The sequence below is a fragment of the Lactuca serriola genome, chromosome 8 (genome assembly GCF_051521515.1).
Source record: "Lactuca serriola cultivar US96UC23 chromosome 8, Lser_US96UC23_V15, whole genome shotgun sequence".
Classification (NCBI taxonomy): domain Eukaryota; kingdom Viridiplantae; phylum Streptophyta; class Magnoliopsida; order Asterales; family Asteraceae; genus Lactuca; species Lactuca serriola.
In genome coordinates, this window is record NC_136415.1 from 3,618,049 (window position 1) to 3,640,095 (window position 22,047).

Below are 22,047 nucleotides of genomic sequence, written 5' to 3' on the forward strand. Positions count from 1 at the left end.
TCAGTGGCGGACCTTAGTGGGGCATTTGGGGTCCTGGACCACTGCTCAATTTCCGGCACGCAGTGTATTTTTTTTTTTTTTTTGGTTTTTTCTATTAGGTGCACCCGCTTGAAGTACGAGGGACACCCCTCCTAAAACAGTCTGCGTCTGCCACTCACTCGAGCTTTTATAATTTTAAATGAGCCGAAGTCGAGTTTGGTTATTGTAATATCTTTTTAATTAATAAAAATTTCCAGATCTTTTTGTTAAAAGAAAAATCGAAGGCCTGATTTTTTTTCATTGCTCGGGGCTTCATATCAAATCGGCTTGGATCAGGGTACGATGACACAAAGAATCGGTCACTAGAGTAGCATTAACATGTTCAACATCAATAAACGATCATTAATGCAACAAATATCATCATATACTAACTATTTTTTATAAAATCTTTTGTGCTACACTAATAATCTAATCCTTTTAACAAAGCAATTTATAAATTTTTCAACCAAATTTTCCTTTTGCCAAACTTTTTAAAACATTACCCCATTAGAGCAATTAAAAAGAAAGTAGAATCTGAGTTATAAATAAAAATAAACTCCACCAACAGCAAGATTAGCATGCAAAACATGCACATATTATTGCTTCCCCCCCTCCAGCTAGAAATTGTTCTGATAAGGTAGCAAAAAGAAGTTGAAGTTTGTCCAAATAGAAATAAATACAAGCATTCATCTGAATTTCAATTTCACATATAACAAATATCTCATATAATCCTCTCCTACTAGTGTAGTGTTTTTATGTGAGTTTGTGGATTGTTTTCATATCAATGGCTTCGGTTAGGGTTCCCTTATGGAGTCGATCCCACCACTGAAACAAGAAATTATCGACAATCAATTTGAACCACGGGGACAGCTTCACACCCTCTTCACCAGCATCCGCCTTCCTTACCAATTCCTTCAGCTCTTCCCGGTTCACATATTTTACATCTTTCACTTCATCTGGGTTTGGATCCAAACCAACATCACGTACCATAAACAGCAGGTAATCAACTGCATAATTGCAGGTTATTTATAGAGGTCAAAAATGTCAAAACTTTTTTATTAAAAAAAAATTCTCCAAAAGATATAAATTTTACGTTCATGTTCTCCCCACTTTCCATCCGATGCGGCCTTGTATAGAATGCGACCTAATGGAGTGAACTCATCAACCGGAACATCTGCTCCAGGGATGCCGAGTTCATCCAGGAGCTTCCTCTGTGCAGCATTCCTCACCCCTGATTCATATTTTTCATACAACAAAATTAAATACCTAACGTAACCACATATATATATTATATAGTGAATCGCACGGCATTACCAAGGGCGTTTTCGTCAATAAGCTCACTCTCCCTGTATAGTGGATGGCTGCAACACGTGTTTGTCCATACCAAAGGGAAAGTCACCTTGGTTGCAGAACGTTGCTGCAGATAGATACATATCGCATATTAAAAACTCCAATTTAAACCAAATCAATTCAATTCAAATGTCGTAACACCAAAAGTATCTTCTTACAAAGATGGTTAATTAGAAAATATTTGTATATTATTTTAATCAATCAATCTTTCTCAATGTTCCACCTCCTTTATTGCTTTTTGCAAAAAAAAAATTGAATGAAATACTGCTTAACATCATAGAAACATATGTAATCAATATATATACCTGAAGGAGTAATTCATATTTCGAGTTGAACAAGAACACACTGAATGCTCTGTGTAGCATATTTCCCTTTTCAATCTTCTCCATCAAATGACCTGTTTATTCACTAATTCTTAATTACAATCATGACAACAAGATTATAATGATTAACTTAACTATTGCAGCACAAACATTAAAAGTTTATTCACAAGATTGTCAATTTATCAATGAAATGTACACATAATCATAATTTGTCCCCTACACACGGATAGTTTAGGAGCCATATACCAAACAAACTTTCCTTTTTACCTATTATACATCCTTAATAGTTTACTTTTTCTACACAAAGATTTGAGGACTACAAACAGAGAATTCAACTAGATGGGAAGAATAAAGTGCGAAAAATCTTATGTACAATATGTGCTTTGAGAAGAATAAAGAAATCCAAAACAGACAAGCAAAATCATACTTACAATTGTATTTAGTATCATGGCCAACCACTTTGTCATTCTCATCCACCAAAATGCATCTGCAGAAATTTGTAAGAAACAAAACAAACACTAAGAATGAGAGGTTTAAAACAATTTTATATAAGTATCATGGCTTATAAATGCGCAATCAACACTAAGCTACGAGAAATTGAATCTCAATATTTAACAGGTACAGTGAAGCTACAAGCAGTGGTTAGAAATGGTCACTCCAGGAGAGTTTAGCTCTCTTTCTCCATTTTAACTGGTACAGAGGAGATACAATTATTGTATTCAAAATCTCACGCACTCAATTTTGACTTATCAGTCTCAAAAGCCAGAGTGAAAATTATTAACCTAAAAATAAACTTCAGCAAAAAACTTGTATAAAATAGAAACAAAACGGGCATGATCATTTGATTAAGCAAAAAGAGAAAACCGACTCGTCATCGAACATGAGACGTCGCTGGACAGCATCCATGCCGGAATCGTCGCCCATAGCGGCAGACGAAAGAGGGTGGAGGAAAACACTAGCGGCTGCGAGAGACGGCATTGGAGGGAAAGAAGATTTCCGAGGCAGCAAGAAGGAAGAATATGGAGAAGAGATCATGGTAGCAATGGTTTTAAAAGGGGGAAATTTCAACATTTTGGCGAGTCCTCTAAAACGAAATACCCTCTCTCTCTCTCATAAAGTAGTCAGATTATAGTATAGTTAGAGAAAATTACAAAAATCACCCCTTATTAGGTGTAAGTAACATACTAAAGAGACTTAAATAAAAATTCTTAAAGGAAGGAAGGAGTCGTTTCCCTCCTTCTACCGAAACCGCTAAACCCTAGGCGGAGGGTATCAAACTCATCCAACCTCAAAACCGCCGACCCCATCTTCTTCAACTTTTCATCTTTGAGTTGTCTCCCCGCTCCTCAAACCGCTAAACCCCTCTCTTTCTCTCTTGCTTTCATCCCTTCCATCCATTTCCTCCTCCTACCCACTATGACTCATTCAACCCTAAACAGTCCATATGGTTTAAGTAGCAATTATGATCTAAATTTCCATTTTGATATATAGAGAATTGCATCTTTGTGATTTTGGTCCATGATACCAGGGGTGTTCAAAAGTATCCGAAATCTGAAACCCGATCCCAAAATTCGAACCAAAAATTTGGATACCTGATATTTCGAATATTTATAATTCGGATATTCGAATTTTCGGATTCAGATACAGATAGCAATTTCAAAGAAATTCATATATTTTGGATATCTGATATTCGGTGTTTTATTTATTTATTAAATATATTTTAATATCTTGGATGGTTGTTTTTATAATTGTAAAAATAATACATAGTGCAAATATGGTTCATGTACATATGTATGTGTCTCATGTATGGACCTATAATCTTTGATAATATGTTTGGTATTTTGATGATTTTTGTGCGACCGTCTTGTGCTAAATCACATTCATGTGCTTTGAATTGTCTTATTTGTTTATTTTTATTATTTAGTTGGTATTGTTTAATGGGTTTGGTTGAGTTTCAAAGTCGATTGTCATCTCAACTTAATTACTACATCTATAAGTATTTGTCTCTTTATATAAAGACTAAATAGTGAATTTCATGGTTTGGTTAATATGTTTGTACAATTTTATCTATAAGAACATACCATTTACATGAACAATTATCAATATTGTTAATGGTAATGGAAGTTTACATGTTAGTTAAATCCTATTAATTTATTAATGGAGTGGAAGCTAATGAAAGTTTGCAATATAAAACACGAAGATTTCAGATATCCGTTTTGATATCCGAATCTGTATTCGAATTTTCAGATTCAGATATCAAAAACCGATTATCCGAAATTCCGGATGTCCGAAAATTCAAATATCCGATTTTAAACACCCCTATTTAATACTGTTGGATTAGTGTCTAAGTTCATAACTATTTTGGTATGTACTTGACCCGATGGTGCATGGTCCTTTTGGGTTGCCTTCACCAAAGCAACTTGATAGGATGAATTATGGAGAGAAAGGATTAAATATGATTTATTAATATATTATGAGAATAATATATTAAAGGAGAAATCATATTGTTTAATTAATATTGGTCAATAATTAATTGGTAATTAGTTGTGTGACTAAAAGAGATTAATTAAACTTAAGGGACTGGAATTGTAATTATAAGATAACTACAATTTGGGCCATGGATTGCCTTATATTAAGGAGTGGACGAATTCTATGGGGAAACCCATAAGAAATCGTCCAAGGCCTTAAAGAATGGGGTCCATGGGTTGTTAGATAACCCTAATATCTTAAACCTATTCTCATGTTAATATGATTATTTGAATGCTAGAATTAGGGTTTATAGTCTTGGATAACTTGCATGTACAATAGAGAAACCTAGATCCAAGCATTAGGGTTTGTATGAGCACATAGGATGTTCTTATAGACAAAACCCATCAGTGGTATCAGAGCCTTGATTGGTTTCTATTGTATTGATGTCTTGTATGTTGAAAAAATTCGTTTTTTGTGGTTCTGCATGCTAAACTCGCCGAGTCTCTAGATGAACTCGCCGAGTCCATGCTGACTCGACGAGTCCATGTCTTACTCGACGAGTCAGTTGGTCAGAATGAGGGAAAACCGGGATTTCTTGATGTTTTTGCTTGAGGATACTTGCCTTATCATATTAGATCAATATAAATCCAATTTTTTGATATATATGAGTATATTCTTGATCTAATTGAAGATATTTATCAATTAATAAAATATTTGTTTCCTTATGTGATAATTGATTAATTATTTTGATTAAATTGGTAAATTGTTTTGCAATAAATCATTAAATAAATCAAATATGGATAATTATGTGATTAAATGTTAATTAAGATTATTTGTTATTTGATCCTTGTGTTATGAAAAGTTTCATATTTTCCCCTTTAGGTTTTATAGTTTAAATTTGAACTCAAAAGTTTAGTTTTGAAATTTAAATAGTTGAAACCCTAATGTTTTGAAATGGTTCAAAACTTGCCCTCAAGTTTTGGAATTTAAATTTTGATTAATAGTTTAATTTTGATGTATATTTAAATTCTAAACCTAATGTTTTGAAATGTTTCAAAACTTGCCCTCAGGTTTTGGAATTTACAAGTTGATTAAAAGTTTAATTAGGAATGTTAAATTCTTAAACCCTAGTATTGTTTTGAAAAAGTTCAAATCACACCCTTATAGCTTTATTAATTAATTAAGGTGTATAATTAAAAGAGGTTTAATAAATCCATAAAAGTTTTGGTTTACAATTTAATTGAATTAAAAGTATAATTGTTAAATTTGATCACCTAGTATTTTAAAAGTTGTAAAATACACCCTATACCATATATAACATTAAAAGTCTAACATTATATATATGTATGAGTAAAAGTCAGTCTTACCGTTAGTAGGCCTCACTCACGAAGCTGGTCTATAAGGGGTGTGTAACACTCGTGTTTCTAGCCTAGGCATTTATATCGAGTTGATAGTCTAGGCTAACCTTTGTAACTCATTTTGAAGAAATGAAAAGGAGTTATGTGAATATTATGTGAATAATGTGTTTTATGCTTAATTATTAGGGCTTAATTAATTAAGAATAAAAATAAGCGTCAAAATTTAAGTGTGAGATAAGCCCGATATCTTTACATAAAGTTGTAGTGGTCGAAACAAGGATTTCGGGGATATAAAGAATACCAAAATCCGAGTTATAACGAAGAAGTTATGACCTGTCGAAGTTTCGCGACAAAACCGGCACGGTGCTGAATGTCGTAAAAAGTGAGTTTTTGATAAACTACTTTTTAGCCTTAGTAATCTAAACGAAAGTTGTAGTATTCGTTAAACCGAGAAGTTCGATAAAAAGAACGCCCAAATCTGACTTCGTATGAGGAAGTTATGATTTTTCGAAGTTTCAGCGTAGCAGTAGACAGCTAAAAACTCGAATTTTAGATCGAGCGATTTTTAGCCGACACAACCTAAACGAGAATTGAAGGTCTCGTTATTAGGAGCACAACGGTAAAAAGTCTGACGAAAACGGACGTCGGATGAAGAAGTTATGAATTTTTAACGGATTTCCTGTCCCGGTCTGTTAAAAATAATAATATAAAATTTAAAGTCAAAATTAGCCGACGAAGTCTAAACGGAAGTTGTAGATCGTAATTTTAGCTACGCGTGCATATAAAGAACGTCAAAAACGGAGCTCGTATGCGAAAGTTATGGATTTTAGAAGTTTTGGCGTGAAAACCGAGAAATTTCGCATAGTCACACTTTGCCACGTCACCCTTGCCTCGCATGTGACACGTGTCCTGCTGAGTCACCGAAGCTGCTGAGTCACCGAAGCTGCTGAGTCACCAAGCTGCTGAGTCACGAAGCCACCTGGCGAGGCGTGTCATGTCCTTCCGAGTCCGAGCTGCGGTCCAATCCGCTGACTACACGTAGAAGCCTCGGTGGCGAGCCTCGCATCCGACGCGTGTGTAGTGACTCATGAGTCCGAACCCTCGCAGGCGCCACGAACCCCCTACTTCGGACCCTAGACCTCGGTCCAATCACAAGCCGCCAGAGAGCCCTTCGCACGCGCAGCCCTCATGCGAGCCTCCCCCTCTGCGAGCCTTCTCAGCCGTCGGATCAGAAGCCTCCTGGCCGTCCGATCAGAAGCTTCCCCCTATAAATAGGAGGGTGCGAGACCTCCCGGGTATTTTTGGAATTTTGCCATATTTAGCCCCTAAACCCATATTTTCTTCATATTAACATTCCGCAAAGCCCCGGTATCGATTGTAAAGCCCGGAATACCCCACGAAGTGCCCGAGAAGCCCGGAAAATTTATCTTTTCGGTTTCGAAGCCCGACTTTTACAAAGCCCGGTTTCTCAATAAAACTCCCGGTTTTATTAGAAACGGTCGTTTTAGGAAACGAATTGCTGCCCGATTATCATCAAATCATGTGAGTGTATAGTCACTTTCATTTTACACATAGATATGAAGTATTTACCTTATAATATGTGCTATGTGTAAATATATTAATTATTTATTTGAGGTGATTGTTGTGTTGACGTTTTATACAAGTTTTAAACTGTATAAGTATTTTTATCTACAAATATGTTGGGTAGAACATGGGTAGATTGTGATGTGTGATAAAATAAAATTGATGAGAGGCCTCGATGTGTTTTGAGATCCAGTCATCTAGCGGAGTTTGGATGACGACCACGGACTTTCTAGACAGTCCAGTGGGAAACATTAGCAGGTCCGCAACCTGTAGGTGTTAATGAACTAAGAGTGTTCATTCGCTGTACTCCATCCCCCTCATGGTTGCCTTTAGGACATGTATGGCTGAGGAAACCCCTTAGCAGTAGTGTCCATCCCGGTGATATTCTTTAGGCTAGGTCCCTTGTGACAAGTGTTTAGGGACATAAAGTGAGGATAACGGGAACGGGTAATCAGGGTTATTGTTGATTGATGAACTTAGTAAGTTTATTATTATTGTGGGTTGAAAACCCTATATGCTCACCAGGCTCCCAAGCCTGACCCACTCAGCTTTTTATGTTACAGGTAGTGGACCCCGAGCATAGTCGGAGGACAACGAGAGATTTTTGGATTATAGGCCAGTAGTTGTAAATAACTGTTGAAAGGCTTATAATGTCTTGTTTATGCTTTTGGATCTGTATCAGAACATGACATCCCGAGGTTTTGATATATATATATATATGGAAAACATATACCTTCTTAATGAAGGGTTTTGATAAACTTTTATCATATTTTGTTTGGGGACTAATTCCGCAACATCTTTTAAAAAGATTTCTCTGATTTTATTTTAAAAAGCATAAATTAAATCGGTCTTTTCTGGCCGAGAAATTAGGGGATGTCACAGTTGGTATCAGAGCATTAGTTTAAGCGAACTAAGAAATTGTAGAATTTCTAGACTTGAACTTAGAATGCTAAGTGATGATTGTGAGATGAGTGTCTACCATATTCTAGACACGAGCACTAGTTTATTTTAGGGAAGATGCCTAAAATGCCCTTATGTGCTAAATGCTATGTGTTTTCCATGTGTGCCATTATTTGTTCGGATCTATGGTCTGTTGCCGACCGGATCTGGAAACCTTATGTGTGTAGGATTCTAAGCGTATGATTACGAGATTAGAACTAACACGTAAACGTTTCGGAGTGATAAGGGAATTGACATGTCTAACAAGGATAAAGACCTAAATTCGCCTTATTCGTTATATAGATTGTAATGGCCATAACTCGTAGTGGAGCTGCAAATGCAAACGGAAACAGGGATCAACAGCCTCAACCTCAAGTAGTTGAGCAAGTACCTGTTGTAGGAGTTGCACCTGAGCCAATGACGATGGCTGGGGTACAAGCAATGATGCAAATGATGTTAGATCGCCAAATGGAGGAGACAAGGCGATTACTACAACAACATAGGGAAGAGACTACGATGCCTGTTGAACAACCCGTATTGAATGAAGGGCAATCAGTAGGAGGGAACTACAGTGGGACTCTTGGTCAAGCCAACCCACCGATAGTTAGACAAAACAACCAGGATGGAGGAGTTGATGGACGCGGATGCAAATACAAAGATTTCATGGCATCCAAACCGCCGTGTCTATCTGGGAGTCCGACACCGGTGGAAGTCATGAATTGGATCTCCGAAATGGAGACGATGTTTGAAAGTTGCGAGTGCAGCAACAAACAAAAGACCGCACTTGCAATTCCTCTGTTAAAGTCTGGTGTGTTGAGCTGGTGGAAGTTACTAGCTGATTCGATGCCCAAGGGTGAAGCTAGTAAGATGTCTTGGGAAGAATTTGTGGTCCAACTGAAATTGCAGTACTGCTCTGAGCAGGATCTTCTGGAAATCAATAATGAGTTTCAGAATTTAAAGAAAGGAAAGATGAGCGTTACTGAATACGCTGCCAGTTTTATGGAAAAGATGAAGCTAGTTCCTCATCTAGTTCCAACTGAACTCTCTAAGGTCAACAAGTTTGCCCTCGGATTACCAGCGGACTTTGGTCCGATGGTTAAGCAAGCAACCACTTTAAAAGCCGCCATATGGGCTGCTAAGAATGTCGAGGTTCAGATCAAGGAGAAGGGTCTGGAGAGGGCAGAAGTTGGTGAAAAGAGAAAATTTGAAGGAACTTCGGGTTCCAACAAGAAAAGCAAATTTTCTAAGTCCAAGAAGTTTGGAGGAGGAGGAGGTGAAGTGAAATGGTGTGAGAAGTGCAAGAGAAAACACTCTGGGAGATGTAGTGAGGAGGTGACTTGCTTCAAATGTGGTAAGACTGGGCATTATGCCAACGTGTGTCCGTCCGACAAGAGGGTATGTTTTGAGTGCCATGAAGTAGGGCATGTTCTTAAAGACTGTCCAAAGAGGAAGAATGCCGCAAAGCCCAATCTACCACCAAAGCCAAAGGCGAGAGCCTTTCAGATGACACTTGAAGCTGCAAAAGAAGAAGTCGATGTCGCTTCAGGTACCTTTCTCGTAAACGAATTGCCTGCCCAAATTTTGTTTGATTCTGGAGCCAATTACTCCTTTATATCGCATGAATTTGGTAGAAAGCTAGCTTTGCCTGTAGATAGGCTAGTTAATGCCTTATTAGTCGAGATTGCTAGTGGCAAGTTTGTACCTGTTAGCCATCGTATGAAAAACATCCTCATTGACTTGGATGGGAATAAGTTCCAAGAGGAATTATTGCCTATTGAGTTAAATGGATTCGACATAGTTTTAGGAATGGATTGGCTTAGCGCCAATGATGCAGAAATACTATGTAGAAAGAAGATAGTAAAAGTAAACCCGCCAGGGAAAGAGTCGTTTATGGTGTACGGAGACAAACGCAGAGTAAACTCTGGAATCATTTCCCTAATGAAAGCCAGAAAGTGTTTGGCCAAGGGATGTACATCATATCTAGCATTCGTGATCGATGCCAAGATGGAAAAGAAGGAGGTGCAGAATATTCCGGTGGTGTGCGATTATCCGGATGTCTTTCCCGAAGATCTTCCCGGATTGCCCCCTGATCGACAAGTAGAATTTCGTATCGACTTGTTACCAGGAACGACGCCGATAGCGAAAGCACCTTATCGATTAGCGCCAACCGAAATGAAAGAACTTATGACACAACTTCAGGAGTTATTGGACAAAGGTTTCATTCGACCTAGTTCATCACCCTGGGGAGCCCCTGTGTTATTTGTAAAGAAGAAAGACGGAAGCATGAGAATGTGCATCGATTACAGAGAGATGAACAAAGTGACGATAAAGAACAAGTACCCGTTGCCAAGGATCGATGACTTGTTCGACCAGTTGCAGGGTTCGAGCTATTTCTCGAAGATCGATCTTAGGTCGGGATACCATCAACTAAAGGTGAGAGAGCAGGACATCGAAAAGACTGCTTTTAGAACGAGATATGGACACTATGAATTTTTGGTTATGTCGTTCGGACTAACCAATGCCCCAGCAGCTTTCATGGATTTGATGAATAGGGTTTGTAAACCATTCTTAGATAAATCCGTGATAGTATTCATAGATGATATCTTGATTTATTCGAAAAGCAAGCAGGAGCATGAAAAGCATCTGCTTGAAGTGCTAGAAGTCCTGAAAAAGGAGAAGCTGTATGCAAAGTTCTCCAAGTGTGAATTTTGGATTCAAGAAGTCCAATTTTTAGGTCATGTGGTTAACCAAGAAGGGATAATGGTCGACCCAGCAAAGATTGAAGCTGTAATGAAGTGGGAACAACCAAAAAGTCCTACGGAGATTCGAAGCTTTTTAGGATTAGCTGGATATTACCGAAGGTTTATCCAAGGCTTTTCTTCGATTGCTACTCCATTAACAGCTTTGACCCACAAAGGAGCCACTTATTCTTGGAATGAGAAGCATAAGGAAGCCTTTGAGAAGTTGAAGAAGAGATTGTGTGAAGCACCGATTCTTTCATTGCCCGAAGGAGTTGATGACTTTGCAGTTTATAGCGATGCATCCGGAGTTGGGTTAGGTTGTGTTCTGACCCAAAGGGATAAAGTGATCGCGTATGCATCGAGGCAATTGAAGGAGCATGAAAAGAACTACCCCACTCATGATTTGGAGTTGGCAGCGGTAGTATTTGCCTTAAAGATATGGAGGCATTATCTTTATGGCACCAAGTGTAAACTTTTCACTGATCATAAGAGTCTCCAATATCTCTTTAATCAGAAGGAATTGAACATGAGGCAACGACGCTGGCTAGAGTTACTCAAGGACTACGACTGTGAGATACTTTACCACCCTGGTAAAGCAAATGTTGTTGCCGATGCTCTCAGTCGGAAGGTAAACCTTGAAAAGAAAAGGCCAAGAGCGTTGAGAATTGAAGTTGTCTCGACAATTCTGGAAAGTATAAAGAAAGCTCAAGAGGAAGCTTTAGAGAAAAATGACCGAAAGGAAGAACGTTTAGGCAAAACGTTAGTGTTCGGTACAAACAACCAAGGGTTGAAGGTATTTCAAGATAGAATTTGGGTACCTAAGATGGGCGGAATAAGAGATCTTCTGATGGAAGAAGCTCACAAGACCATGTACTCGATTCATCCCGGCAGTACGAAAAGGTATAGGGATCTAAAACCCTATTATTGGTGGCCGACGATGAAGCTCGATGTTGCTAAGTATGTGGCCGAGTGTGTAACTTGTGCTAGGGTTAAGGCACAACATCAGAAACCGTATGGGAGTTTAGAACCTTTACCCGTACCCATGGGTAAATGGGAAGACATCACCATGGATTTTGTGACTAAACTGCCCAGAACAAGGAATGGTCACGACATGATTTGGGTGGTCGTTGATCGCTTCACTAAGAGTGCGCATTTCATAGCGGCCAAAGAGAAATGGTCTATGGATAAACTTGCGAATTCTTACGTGAAAGAAATTGTGAGGCTTCACGGTGTTCCATTAACGATTGTGTCCGATCGTGATAGCCGTTTTACCTCAAGGTTTTGGAGGAGTCTACAAGAGGAATTGGGTACCAAGTTGTGTTTGAGTACAGCTTACCATCCGCAAACCGATGGTCAGAGCGAGCGAACAATTCAAACATTGGAGGATATGCTGAGAGCATGTACCCTAGAATTCCAAGGTAACTGGGATGAACACTTACCTTTAGTAGAATTCTCCTATAATAATAGTTTCCACTCAAGCATTAAGATGGCACCTTATCACGCTTTGTATGGGGAGAAGTGTCGAACGCCATCATGTTGGCTGGAAGCTGGGGAAAAGCAGTTTATGGGACCTGAAATAGTCCATGAGACTGCTGAAAAGTTGAAAGTGATAAGGGAAAGGATGTTAGCTGCTCAAGATCGACAAAAGAGTTATGCTGACAAGAAAAGACAACCGATATCCTTCGATGTTGGAGATTCGGTTTTACTTAAAGTCTCACCGTGGAAAGGACTTATAAGATTTGGTAAGAGAGGGAAGTTGAGTCCAAGGTTTATTGGACCATTTAAAGTTCTTCAGAGAATCGGAAATCAAGCTTACAAGCTAGAGTTACCGGAAGAACTAGAGGGTATTCATAACACCTTTCATGTGTGTTATTTGAGAAAGTTCACAGGAGATGTGCCCGACATAATTCCGATTTCTGAGTTAAGGTTGGACGAAAACAAGAGGTTGATCGAAGAACCTGAGGCAATCGTTGACCGTAAGACTATGAAGTTACGACGCAAGATGGTCGATTTAGTGCTTGTGCGCTGGAAACATACGAATGGACCAAATCTCACTTGGGAAACGGAGAGTGACATGATGAGTCGCCACCCGCATTTGTTTGGTGATATATGATTCCGGGGACGGAATCATCCTAAGGGGGAGAGAATTGTAACACTCGTGTTTCTAGCCTAGGCATTTATATCGAGTTGATAGTCTAGGCTAACCTTTGTAACTCATTTTGAAGAAATGAAAAGGAGTTATGTGAATATTATGTGAATAATGTGTTTTATGCTTAATTATTAGGGCTTAATTAATTAAGAATAAAAATAAGCGTCAAAATTTAAGTGTGAGATAAGCCCGATATCTTTACATAAAGTTGTAGTGGTCGAAACAAGGATTTCGGGGATATAAAGAATACCAAAATCCGAGTTATAACGAAGAAGTTATGACCTGTCGAAGTTTCGCGACAAAACCGGCACGGTGCTGAATGTCGTAAAAAGTGAGTTTTTGATAAACTACTTTTTAGCCTTAGTAATCTAAACGAAAGTTGTAGTATTCGTTAAACCGAGAAGTTCGATAAAAAGAACGCCCAAATCTGACTTCGTATGAGGAAGTTATGATTTTTCGAAGTTTCAGCGTAGCAGTAGACAGCTAAAAACTCGAATTTTAGATCGAGCGATTTTTAGCCGACACAACCTAAACGAGAATTGAAGGTCTCGTTATTAGGAGCACAACGGTAAAAAGTCTGACGAAAACGGACGTCGGATGAAGAAGTTATGAATTTTTAACGGATTTCCTGTCCCGGTCTGTTAAAAATAATAATATAAAATTTAAAGTCAAAATTAGCCGACGAAGTCTAAACGGAAGTTGTAGATCGTAATTTTAGCTACGCGTGCATATAAAGAACGTCAAAAACGGAGCTCGTATGCGAAAGTTATGGATTTTAGAAGTTTTGGCGTGAAAACCGAGAAATTTCGCATAGTCACACTTTGCCACGTCACCCTTGCCTCGCATGTGACACGTGTCCTGCTGAGTCACCGAAGCTGCTGAGTCACCGAAGCTGCTGAGTCACCAAGCTGCTGAGTCACGAAGCCACCTGGCGAGGCGTGTCATGTCCTTCCGAGTCCGAGCTGCGGTCCAATCCGCTGACTACACGTAGAAGCCTCGGTGGCGAGCCTCGCATCCGACGCGTGTGTAGTGACTCATGAGTCCGAACCCTCGCAGGCGCCACGAACCCCCTACTTCGGACCCTAGACCTCGGTCCAATCACAAGCCGCCAGAGAGCCCTTCGCACGCGCAGCCCTCATGCGAGCCTCCCCCTCTGCGAGCCTTCTCAGCCGTCGGATCAGAAGCCTCCTGGCCGTCCGATCAGAAGCTTCCCCCTATAAATAGGAGGGTGCGAGACCTCCCGGGTATTTTTGGAATTTTGCCATATTTAGCCCCTAAACCCATATTTTCTTCATATTAACATTCCGCAAAGCCCCGGTATCGATTGTAAAGCCCGGAATACCCCACGAAGTGCCCGAGAAGCCCGGAAAATTTATCTTTTCGGTTTCGAAGCCCGACTTTTACAAAGCCCGGTTTCTCAATAAAACTCCCGGTTTTATTAGAAACGGTCGTTTTAGGAAACGAATTGCTGCCCGATTATCATCAAATCATGTGAGTGTATAGTCACTTTCATTTTACACATAGATATGAAGTATTTACCTTATAATATGTGCTATGTGTAAATATATTAATTATTTATTTGAGGTGATTGTTGTGTTGACGTTTTATACAAGTTTTAAACTGTATAAGTATTTTTATCTACAAATATGTTGGGTAGAACATGGGTAGATTGTGATGTGTGATAAAATAAAATTGATGAGAGGCCTCGATGTGTTTTGAGATCCAGTCATCTAGCGGAGTTTGGATGACGACCACGGACTTTCTAGACAGTCCAGTGGGAAACATTAGCAGGTCCGCAACCTGTAGGTGTTAATGAACTAAGAGTGTTCATTCGCTGTACTCCATCCCCCTCATGGTTGCCTTTAGGACATGTATGGCTGAGGAAACCCCTTAGCAGTAGTGTCCATCCCGGTGATATTCTTTAGGCTAGGTCCCTTGTGACAAGTGTTTAGGGACATAAAGTGAGGATAACGGGAACGGGTAATCAGGGTTATTGTTGATTGATGAACTTAGTAAGTTTATTATTATTGTGGGTTGAAAACCCTATATGCTCACCAGGCTCCCAAGCCTGACCCACTCAGCTTTTTATGTTACAGGTAGTGGACCCCGAGCATAGTCGGAGGACAACGAGAGATTTTTGGATTATAGGCCAGTAGTTGTAAATAACTGTTGAAAGGCTTATAATGTCTTGTTTATGCTTTTGGATCTGTATCGGAACATGACATCCCGAGGTTTTGATATATATATATATATGGAAAACATATACCTTCTTAATGAAGGGTTTTGATAAACTTTTATCATATTTTGTTTGGGGACTAATTCCGCAACATCTTTTAAAAAGATTTCTCTGATTTTATTTTAAAAAGCATAAATTAAATCGGTCTTTTCTGGCCGAGAAATTAGGGGATGTCACAGGGTGTTTAAGGAAATTGCCTATAAAATGGCGATTGAATGGGTATCCACTCTTACCCACCGCACTCTTGACTAGTGGAGGGTCGTTAGCCGAACGGGTAGGATAGGACGAAGCCTTCCATCATAAGTATAATGAAGTATAAAAGTAACTAAATATTTTTCAAATTCCTAATCTTAGTTACTTAGGCAAAGTGAATTGATGCAATTCCATGAAATTACACTTTGTGCCCTTGCGTAGACGTTAGTGGAGCGTGTGTGGTTTACCGGCACACTAAATGGTTCTAAGCAAAGGTAGCAAAGGGTGACTCAATGTTTGTCATAGTTCGGTGGAGCGTGTGTGGTTTACCGGCACATCGAATAGGTGACTGAAACATGTGAGGTCACTATGTAAGTTTGCATGGTTATTCACACCCGCTTTATGATCCTCGGCATCCCAGTCACAAACAAGAGGGGCATATCGAGATTTAAACATGCCGTTGAAATGTTCAATGAATCTCAAAGGATCTAGGAGTTTTCATAGATTTAAAACTTAAATTTTGTTTTTCGTTTTTTCATGGTGGAAATTAGTGAATCGTCATTCACTTACCTTCAAATATTCTGCAACTAGATTACGGCATCCCTTTTCTAGGTTGTAGCGTATTGTGTTGGGTCCTAGCCTTAGTATCTCATTTGGGTGATTTACTAAGGACTCAATCAATCAACTAACTTGAATTTGTTTCTCCCGTTTTGTAGATGTCAAAGTTCGACAACTATGGTCTTCCCAAATCCCGTGGAACAAGCATTCCACATGAAGATGGTATTCCACGATTCGATCGAGGAACAAGAAATCATGCTTCACTTCCCCCACCTCCTCCAATTGTTCTCCCTAACCCACAAGATCGAAGAATTGAAAGGTTCAAAATCACTAAAGCCTTATTGGAAATGAAACATGAAGATGGTAAACCCGTGTGTGCCCATAATGTAGGAATGAAATCACACATTGATAGGTTGATAATGTTAGGTGTGTCATTCCCGGATGAGTTGGCTGTGAACTGGGTTTTGCAGTCACTGCCTGAATCATATAATGAGTTCAAAAGAAAGTATTATATGATGGATCATGACCATAACCTCATTGACCTAACTTACATGCTCGTTGCTGCTGAATCAGAAATGATTTGGCAAAGCAATGGAGCGTATTTGTTGGGAAAGTCAACCGACCATGTTTCCGAGGACATTCTAAGAGAATCGAATTGTGTTTTCTGCCAAGAGAAAGGGCGTTGGATAGAAGTCTGCCCTAAGAGCCTGAAGATTCCAGAAGATGGGAGAGTCAAAGAGTATGGTTGTGCTTCAGGTAAAATCCACTATCTAACTCCATTAAGTTCCTATTCGTTGATTCTTAATACATAATGTGATAAGATTGCATTTGAATGTTTTGCAGGATCGATGAAAAGAAAGGAAGCTTGATGAAAGAGCAAGATGAATCTAATCACAAAGAAATGGATCTCGATCGCATGGACTTGAAGATTAGATTTTGATCTTAGATAGTTATGACATAGTTGTTAGAAATTTTATTTTTGAAATACATAGTTTTCAATAGATTTTGCATTGTAAGGACAAATGTTTTCCGCTGCTTTTATGAATAAAATAAATTTTGTTTTGACTTATTTATTTGTTTATTTCCATGCAATGAAATCATTATGAAAATTGATGTTTGCATATTTCTACAACGAGTGGATATGATTCTTATTTATGATAATTATGGAAAGGTCGAGAATTTACCAAGTATGGAGAGTTTCTCATCGCCCAAGTTTCAATTGGACAGAAACTTGGAATCACGCAACTTGGTTGCACGATGAATGAGAAATTTCATATTTGGAAATTAGACTAATTCATTGACAAAGTGTCAAGTGAAGGACTAGGAGATCAAGTACACAAAGTTGTGTGTTGATCAAAGTCCACCATAAGAGTAACAAAGAAATTCGTCATGGTTTACTAAAGGTTTAGTAAATATGATTAGACTTATAAGATTAAGTGTAATTGTGAATTGATTAAAAAGGTTTAAATCAATAGCAAAACGAATAAGAAGAGTCAAGTAGGCAGAAAAGATAAAAGTTTCTCCATTCTAAGAAGAAGGGGGAGTAGCTTTTATGCTTTATGATAGGTCTTAATGATTAAGAACTATATCTCAATTGATCCTCTAAGTGAGTCTTAGTACAATTGCATGTCTAAGAAAAGGAATCAAGGATTGAAGAAATGGTCAAATCAAGAAGTCAATCATACTTCGTTCCAAAACAAGTCTTAGAGTTAAGATTGTGACATTGAGTGATAAGTATTAGGAAGGTTTATAACATTCATCAAAAGTGGAAAGTTGTGATGTCTTGGATAAGACAAAGACCAACTAGGACCAGTCTATGAAGTGTTTTGATAAAAGCTACACTAACTCTTGAATATTTAATTGTCAAAAATGTTTATTGACAAGAGAATCTTATATGTCAAGGAGTCAGTGGGAGTCTTAATGGTCTTGAAAGATTTCAAGAACAAATCAAAATAGACCTTATCGATCATTACTAGCACACGAGTTGAGGTTTACAACCTATCGTGTTGACATTATTTTGTTTCTGTGCTATTCCAATTAAGTTAATTATGCATGTGAGTTCTATGAGTTCTCATTTTGAACGCATAAAAGGCAAGGCACCTTAATCAATGAAAGGTACGTTGATAGGAAAGGGTGAGCTGCTTAACTACTTGGAAGACGTGGTGGGCAGCTGTGCTACCATAAGGCAAGAAATCGAGATTAAGAAAGTTCGATCCATATGAATTTGAATGGAGATGAACAAATACACCGTTTAAATCTAAGTGTCATAAGATTTCCTCCTTCATGAAAATGATTGTGAGGAAATACTTTCACTAAGAAAGATTTTAAGAAGATAGTGATTGTAAAATTGCATTCTCGAATTCGATTATGGTTACGGTATCCCTTTCCATAATTTGAATTGTGAGGTTTGGAAATTGTTTAGACACGCATATGAACTATCTAAGGCGAAGGTGTATAAGTTCAAGAAGCCTTGATAAAAGATTATCAAAGCACTAAGTATTAGAAACATGAACTTAAGAAATTCAATAAGCATTGTTTTTCTGAAAGTTAAGTTGTTTCTGAATACATGTCAAAGCTAGTGGGAGCATACGTGTTATGTTTATAATAATCATCATGATAGTGGGAGCATAAATGTTATGATTGTATGATTATTAAGGCACGTATTGCAAGTTGGCAATATTAATTATAGAAAACAAGAGTTATACCTTGCAAAGTCGTAAGGGTTGTAAAGTTGTTTTGCTATAATTAAGGGAGAGAATATTATGCTTCATTTCAAATCTAAAGGCTTAGGTTGTGGAATGTTAATAACTTAGTCAAGAAACATAGTGTGTTCTTAAAATTTCGATTATGATTACGAAATTCCTCTTCACAATTCAAATTTTGAGAACATAGCAAATAAAACATTATGGCAGAAGATTGATGAAGTATTAAATCTTTATGTAAGACATTTTGCATCGTGTCCCATACGCTTCAGATATTGGATCGATTGCAAATGCTATAATATTTTACCATTCTAAAATTTTCCAAATGTCTAGCGCATTTAGAGGGAAAAAGGACAAGAATTGGTTTTGACTAAAATAATTAAACAACTATCAAAGGACAATCCAAAGTTCGCCGAGGATTGGTCGTTTGTGAGTAGTTGGAAGTATAGTATTGGAAAATATGGAAATGTTTCCATATTGGATGGACCATATCGACATTATTATGAATAGATAAGATTCTATTAAGAATGAGTTCTCATATGGAAAATATGGAAATGTGTCCATATTGGGAATTGAATATTGAAAATCTATGTCTAGATTAGAAACTTTTATGCAAAAGGATGTTCAAAGGAATGTTCTTTGAGTGAGAGACATCATATCTAAGGAATTGTATTGTAACAATCTCCAATAGAGGACTTTGTAATATCGTTGGCAATAGTCTTTGTGACTTTAGTGCAGTGATATTACGAAAGGATCATTGCATAAAATGTTAGAATCTAGCATATTCCATAAGTGGCAAGAATTTGATATTCTTTCACTTGTGAAAAGAATTGGGAGTTGTGAAATCAGTATGATTGGAAATGTGTTCATTTAATCTGTTTCACAAAGTAAGAACCATAGGTAAACATTGTGTGCATGATAAGAGCATGGGACAAGTGTAATAATTCAAGTAAGAAGTTGATTACCCGAAACGACAAATAATGAGTAATCGATATGGTGATAAATAAAAGGTGTTTTATTTATGCTCAAAGGGTTGAGGCCATATGAGATTAGTATTATTCTTGTGTTTCACTTTGCATGTTTTGACTTCCTGAATAATTTAATTGGTTTAGAACAGTCAAATTATTCGAACGAGCCACAGTCGTTCATATGTTGGAAGTAAGTATGAATGAAGACTGTCGTGAATTGGTGTGTGGATTGTCTAAAGAGCATTAGACATAAGCAAATGTTTGCTGCAACGTTCATGAGTGATTATGAATATGATTTGAGCATTGGATTAAACCCACGCTCACTTGGATCACTCCATGAATTGTATCACAAGTGATTGGTGAGACGATAACATCTTATATTCTTGAAACCGAGATGTGTGAGTTTTATCTTGCAAATCGGTTGCACATTGATAATATGTAAACGCACTGGTAACTTGGTGTTATAAAACATATTGTTGTGTGTGACTCGGTGAGTGAGTGCAAGCAAGCATTGAATCAAAGTTTATCCGTTCCTTTTATCCAAAGTAGGATAAAACCGATATCTTTGGGCCCCTCGATGATTTAGTGATGACAAACGTAAATGCTCAGCCGGACTAGGGCTAATTTGATTTGTTCAATTAGTCAGTCGTCATAAATCGGAAGTCGAGAAATAGTACAAAGATAATGATTTGAAATCATGTCTTATACGATATCTAGAATGGAGGAATATATGATCCCTTATCTAAAGGACACGCGTATCTGATAGGATCAGAGTTGACAACGGCTTTGGAAAGCTACGATTGCAGATCAGGATCTGAAGTCATATGCATAATAGTTATTAGACTTATCCAAGTGGGAGACTGTTGGATTAGTGTCTAAGTCCATAACTATTTTGGTATGTACTTGACCCGATGGTGCATGGTCCTTTTGGGTTGCCTTCACCAAAGCAACTTGATAGGATGAATTATGGAGAGAAAGGATTAAATATGATTTATTAATATATTATGAGAATAATATATTAAAGGAGAAATCATATTGTTTAATTAATATTGGTCAATAATTAATTGGTAATTAGTTGTGTGACTAAAAGAGATTAATTAAACTTAAGGGACTAGAATTGTAATTATAAGATAACTGCAATTTGGGCCATGGATTGCCTTATATTAAGGAGTGGACGAATTCTATGGGGAAACCCATAAGAAATCGTCCAAGACCTTAAAGAAAGGGGTCCATTGGTTGCTTAGGGCTTAAGCATCCAAATTAGGGTTTCCTTGTTAGATAACCCTAATAGCCTCACTATATATAGAACCCTTAAGGCTCAAAAACGTGGGGAACTTCTCTTCTAGGGTTAGGACACGTTTTGGGCAGCCTCCATCCTCTCTCCTCTTCATCCTCTTGCTCTTGGTGTTTGTAAACCATTAGAGGAGTGACATTTGTGACTCTAAGCTTTCTAAAGTCAATACAAGGAGGAATTGAGATTGTTATTGCTACATAACAATTAAGGTAATATCTTAAACCTACTCTCATGTTAATATGATTACCTGAATGCTAGAATTAGGGTTTATAGTCTTGGATAAGTTGCATGTACAATAGAGAAGCCTAGATCCAAGCATTAGGGTTTGTATGAGCACATAGGATGTTCTTATAGCCAAAACCCATCAAATACATGAAAAGTAATTTTCTTACTAGATTTTATTTGTTTCATTTAGTTATTTATAATTTATATAAATACTAAATATAGACGGATCAACCTATTCATCTCCTTTCATGTTTTTTCATTCTCTGGTGCTTCTAATCATCGTTTATATTTCTACCTCTTTTGGGGTCATAATCATCGTTCATATCCCCCTACTTGTAAAACTATAAGTCTTTATTGTTGGTTGTTTTATCTTTATACATCACCTACCCCTTTTTATATATTCAACAACCTGGGTGATTGTTTTTCCACCAAATCATTTTTTTAGTCATAAATGAATAATGATGGTAAACAAAAAGGGGTTATGAGAAGATATTGAAGACTTGTGGTGGCTTATTGGAAAAAGGTGTGTGTTCTATTTCAATTTATATATAAAAAAAGTAGAGTGAACATGAGGAAAAAATCATTTTACATATATTAATAACTAAAAAACACTAAATATGATTACCCATATAATAAAATACAAAACTGAACCAAATTTACAATTTTGTGTAAAGTTGAGTAACCATTTTTATAGTTTATAAATGTTTTACTGTGCTAAAAGTTAACATTAACAGCTATTTTGTAACATCCGTTTTTCAAATTGGATCAGAGTAGGGCCTAAAGGATTCAAATGCATTATTTTTAGGAAAAATCATGTGTCGCGACATGACCATGGGTAGGTCACGATGTGACCAGCCAAATGAAGATCGTGCATCTGGAGGTGGTCACGACGTGACAAGGGCTGCAGCCCAATCCCATAATCTTTTAGGGGTTCCTTCGTA

General features: G+C 37.7%; 1 protein-coding gene across 1 annotated transcript; it reads right to left on the bottom strand.

Annotated features, from left to right (window-relative positions):
• Positions 1 to 591: 591 nt before the first annotated feature.
• LOC145065836 (isopentenyl-diphosphate Delta-isomerase I-like) lies at positions 592 to 2,799 on the bottom strand. Its single transcript, XM_079012928.1, has 6 exons — positions 2,560 to 2,799; positions 2,123 to 2,178; positions 1,674 to 1,765; positions 1,333 to 1,435; positions 1,112 to 1,249; positions 592 to 1,025 (listed from the first exon to the last, which is right to left on the bottom strand). Exons 1-6 carry the CDS (start codon positions 2,760 to 2,762, stop codon positions 772 to 774), a joined length of 846 nt encoding a protein of 281 aa, XP_078869054.1. The 5' UTR covers positions 2,763 to 2,799; the 3' UTR covers positions 592 to 771.
• Between the last annotated feature and the right edge of the window lie 19,248 nt (positions 2,800 to 22,047).

Coding starts and splice junctions, on each gene's coding strand:
- LOC145065836 (XM_079012928.1), bottom strand. CDS start 2,762: ATGTTGAAATTTCCCCCTTTTAAAACCATTGCTACCATGATCTCTTCT. Junction 1,436..1,673: donor AATATGAATTACTCCTTCAG/GTATATATATTG, acceptor ATCTATCTGCAG/CAACGTTCTGCAACCAAGGT. Junction 1,250..1,332: donor TATTGACGAAAACGCCCTTG/GTAATGCCGTGC, acceptor AATATGAATCAG/GGGTGAGGAATGCTGCACAG.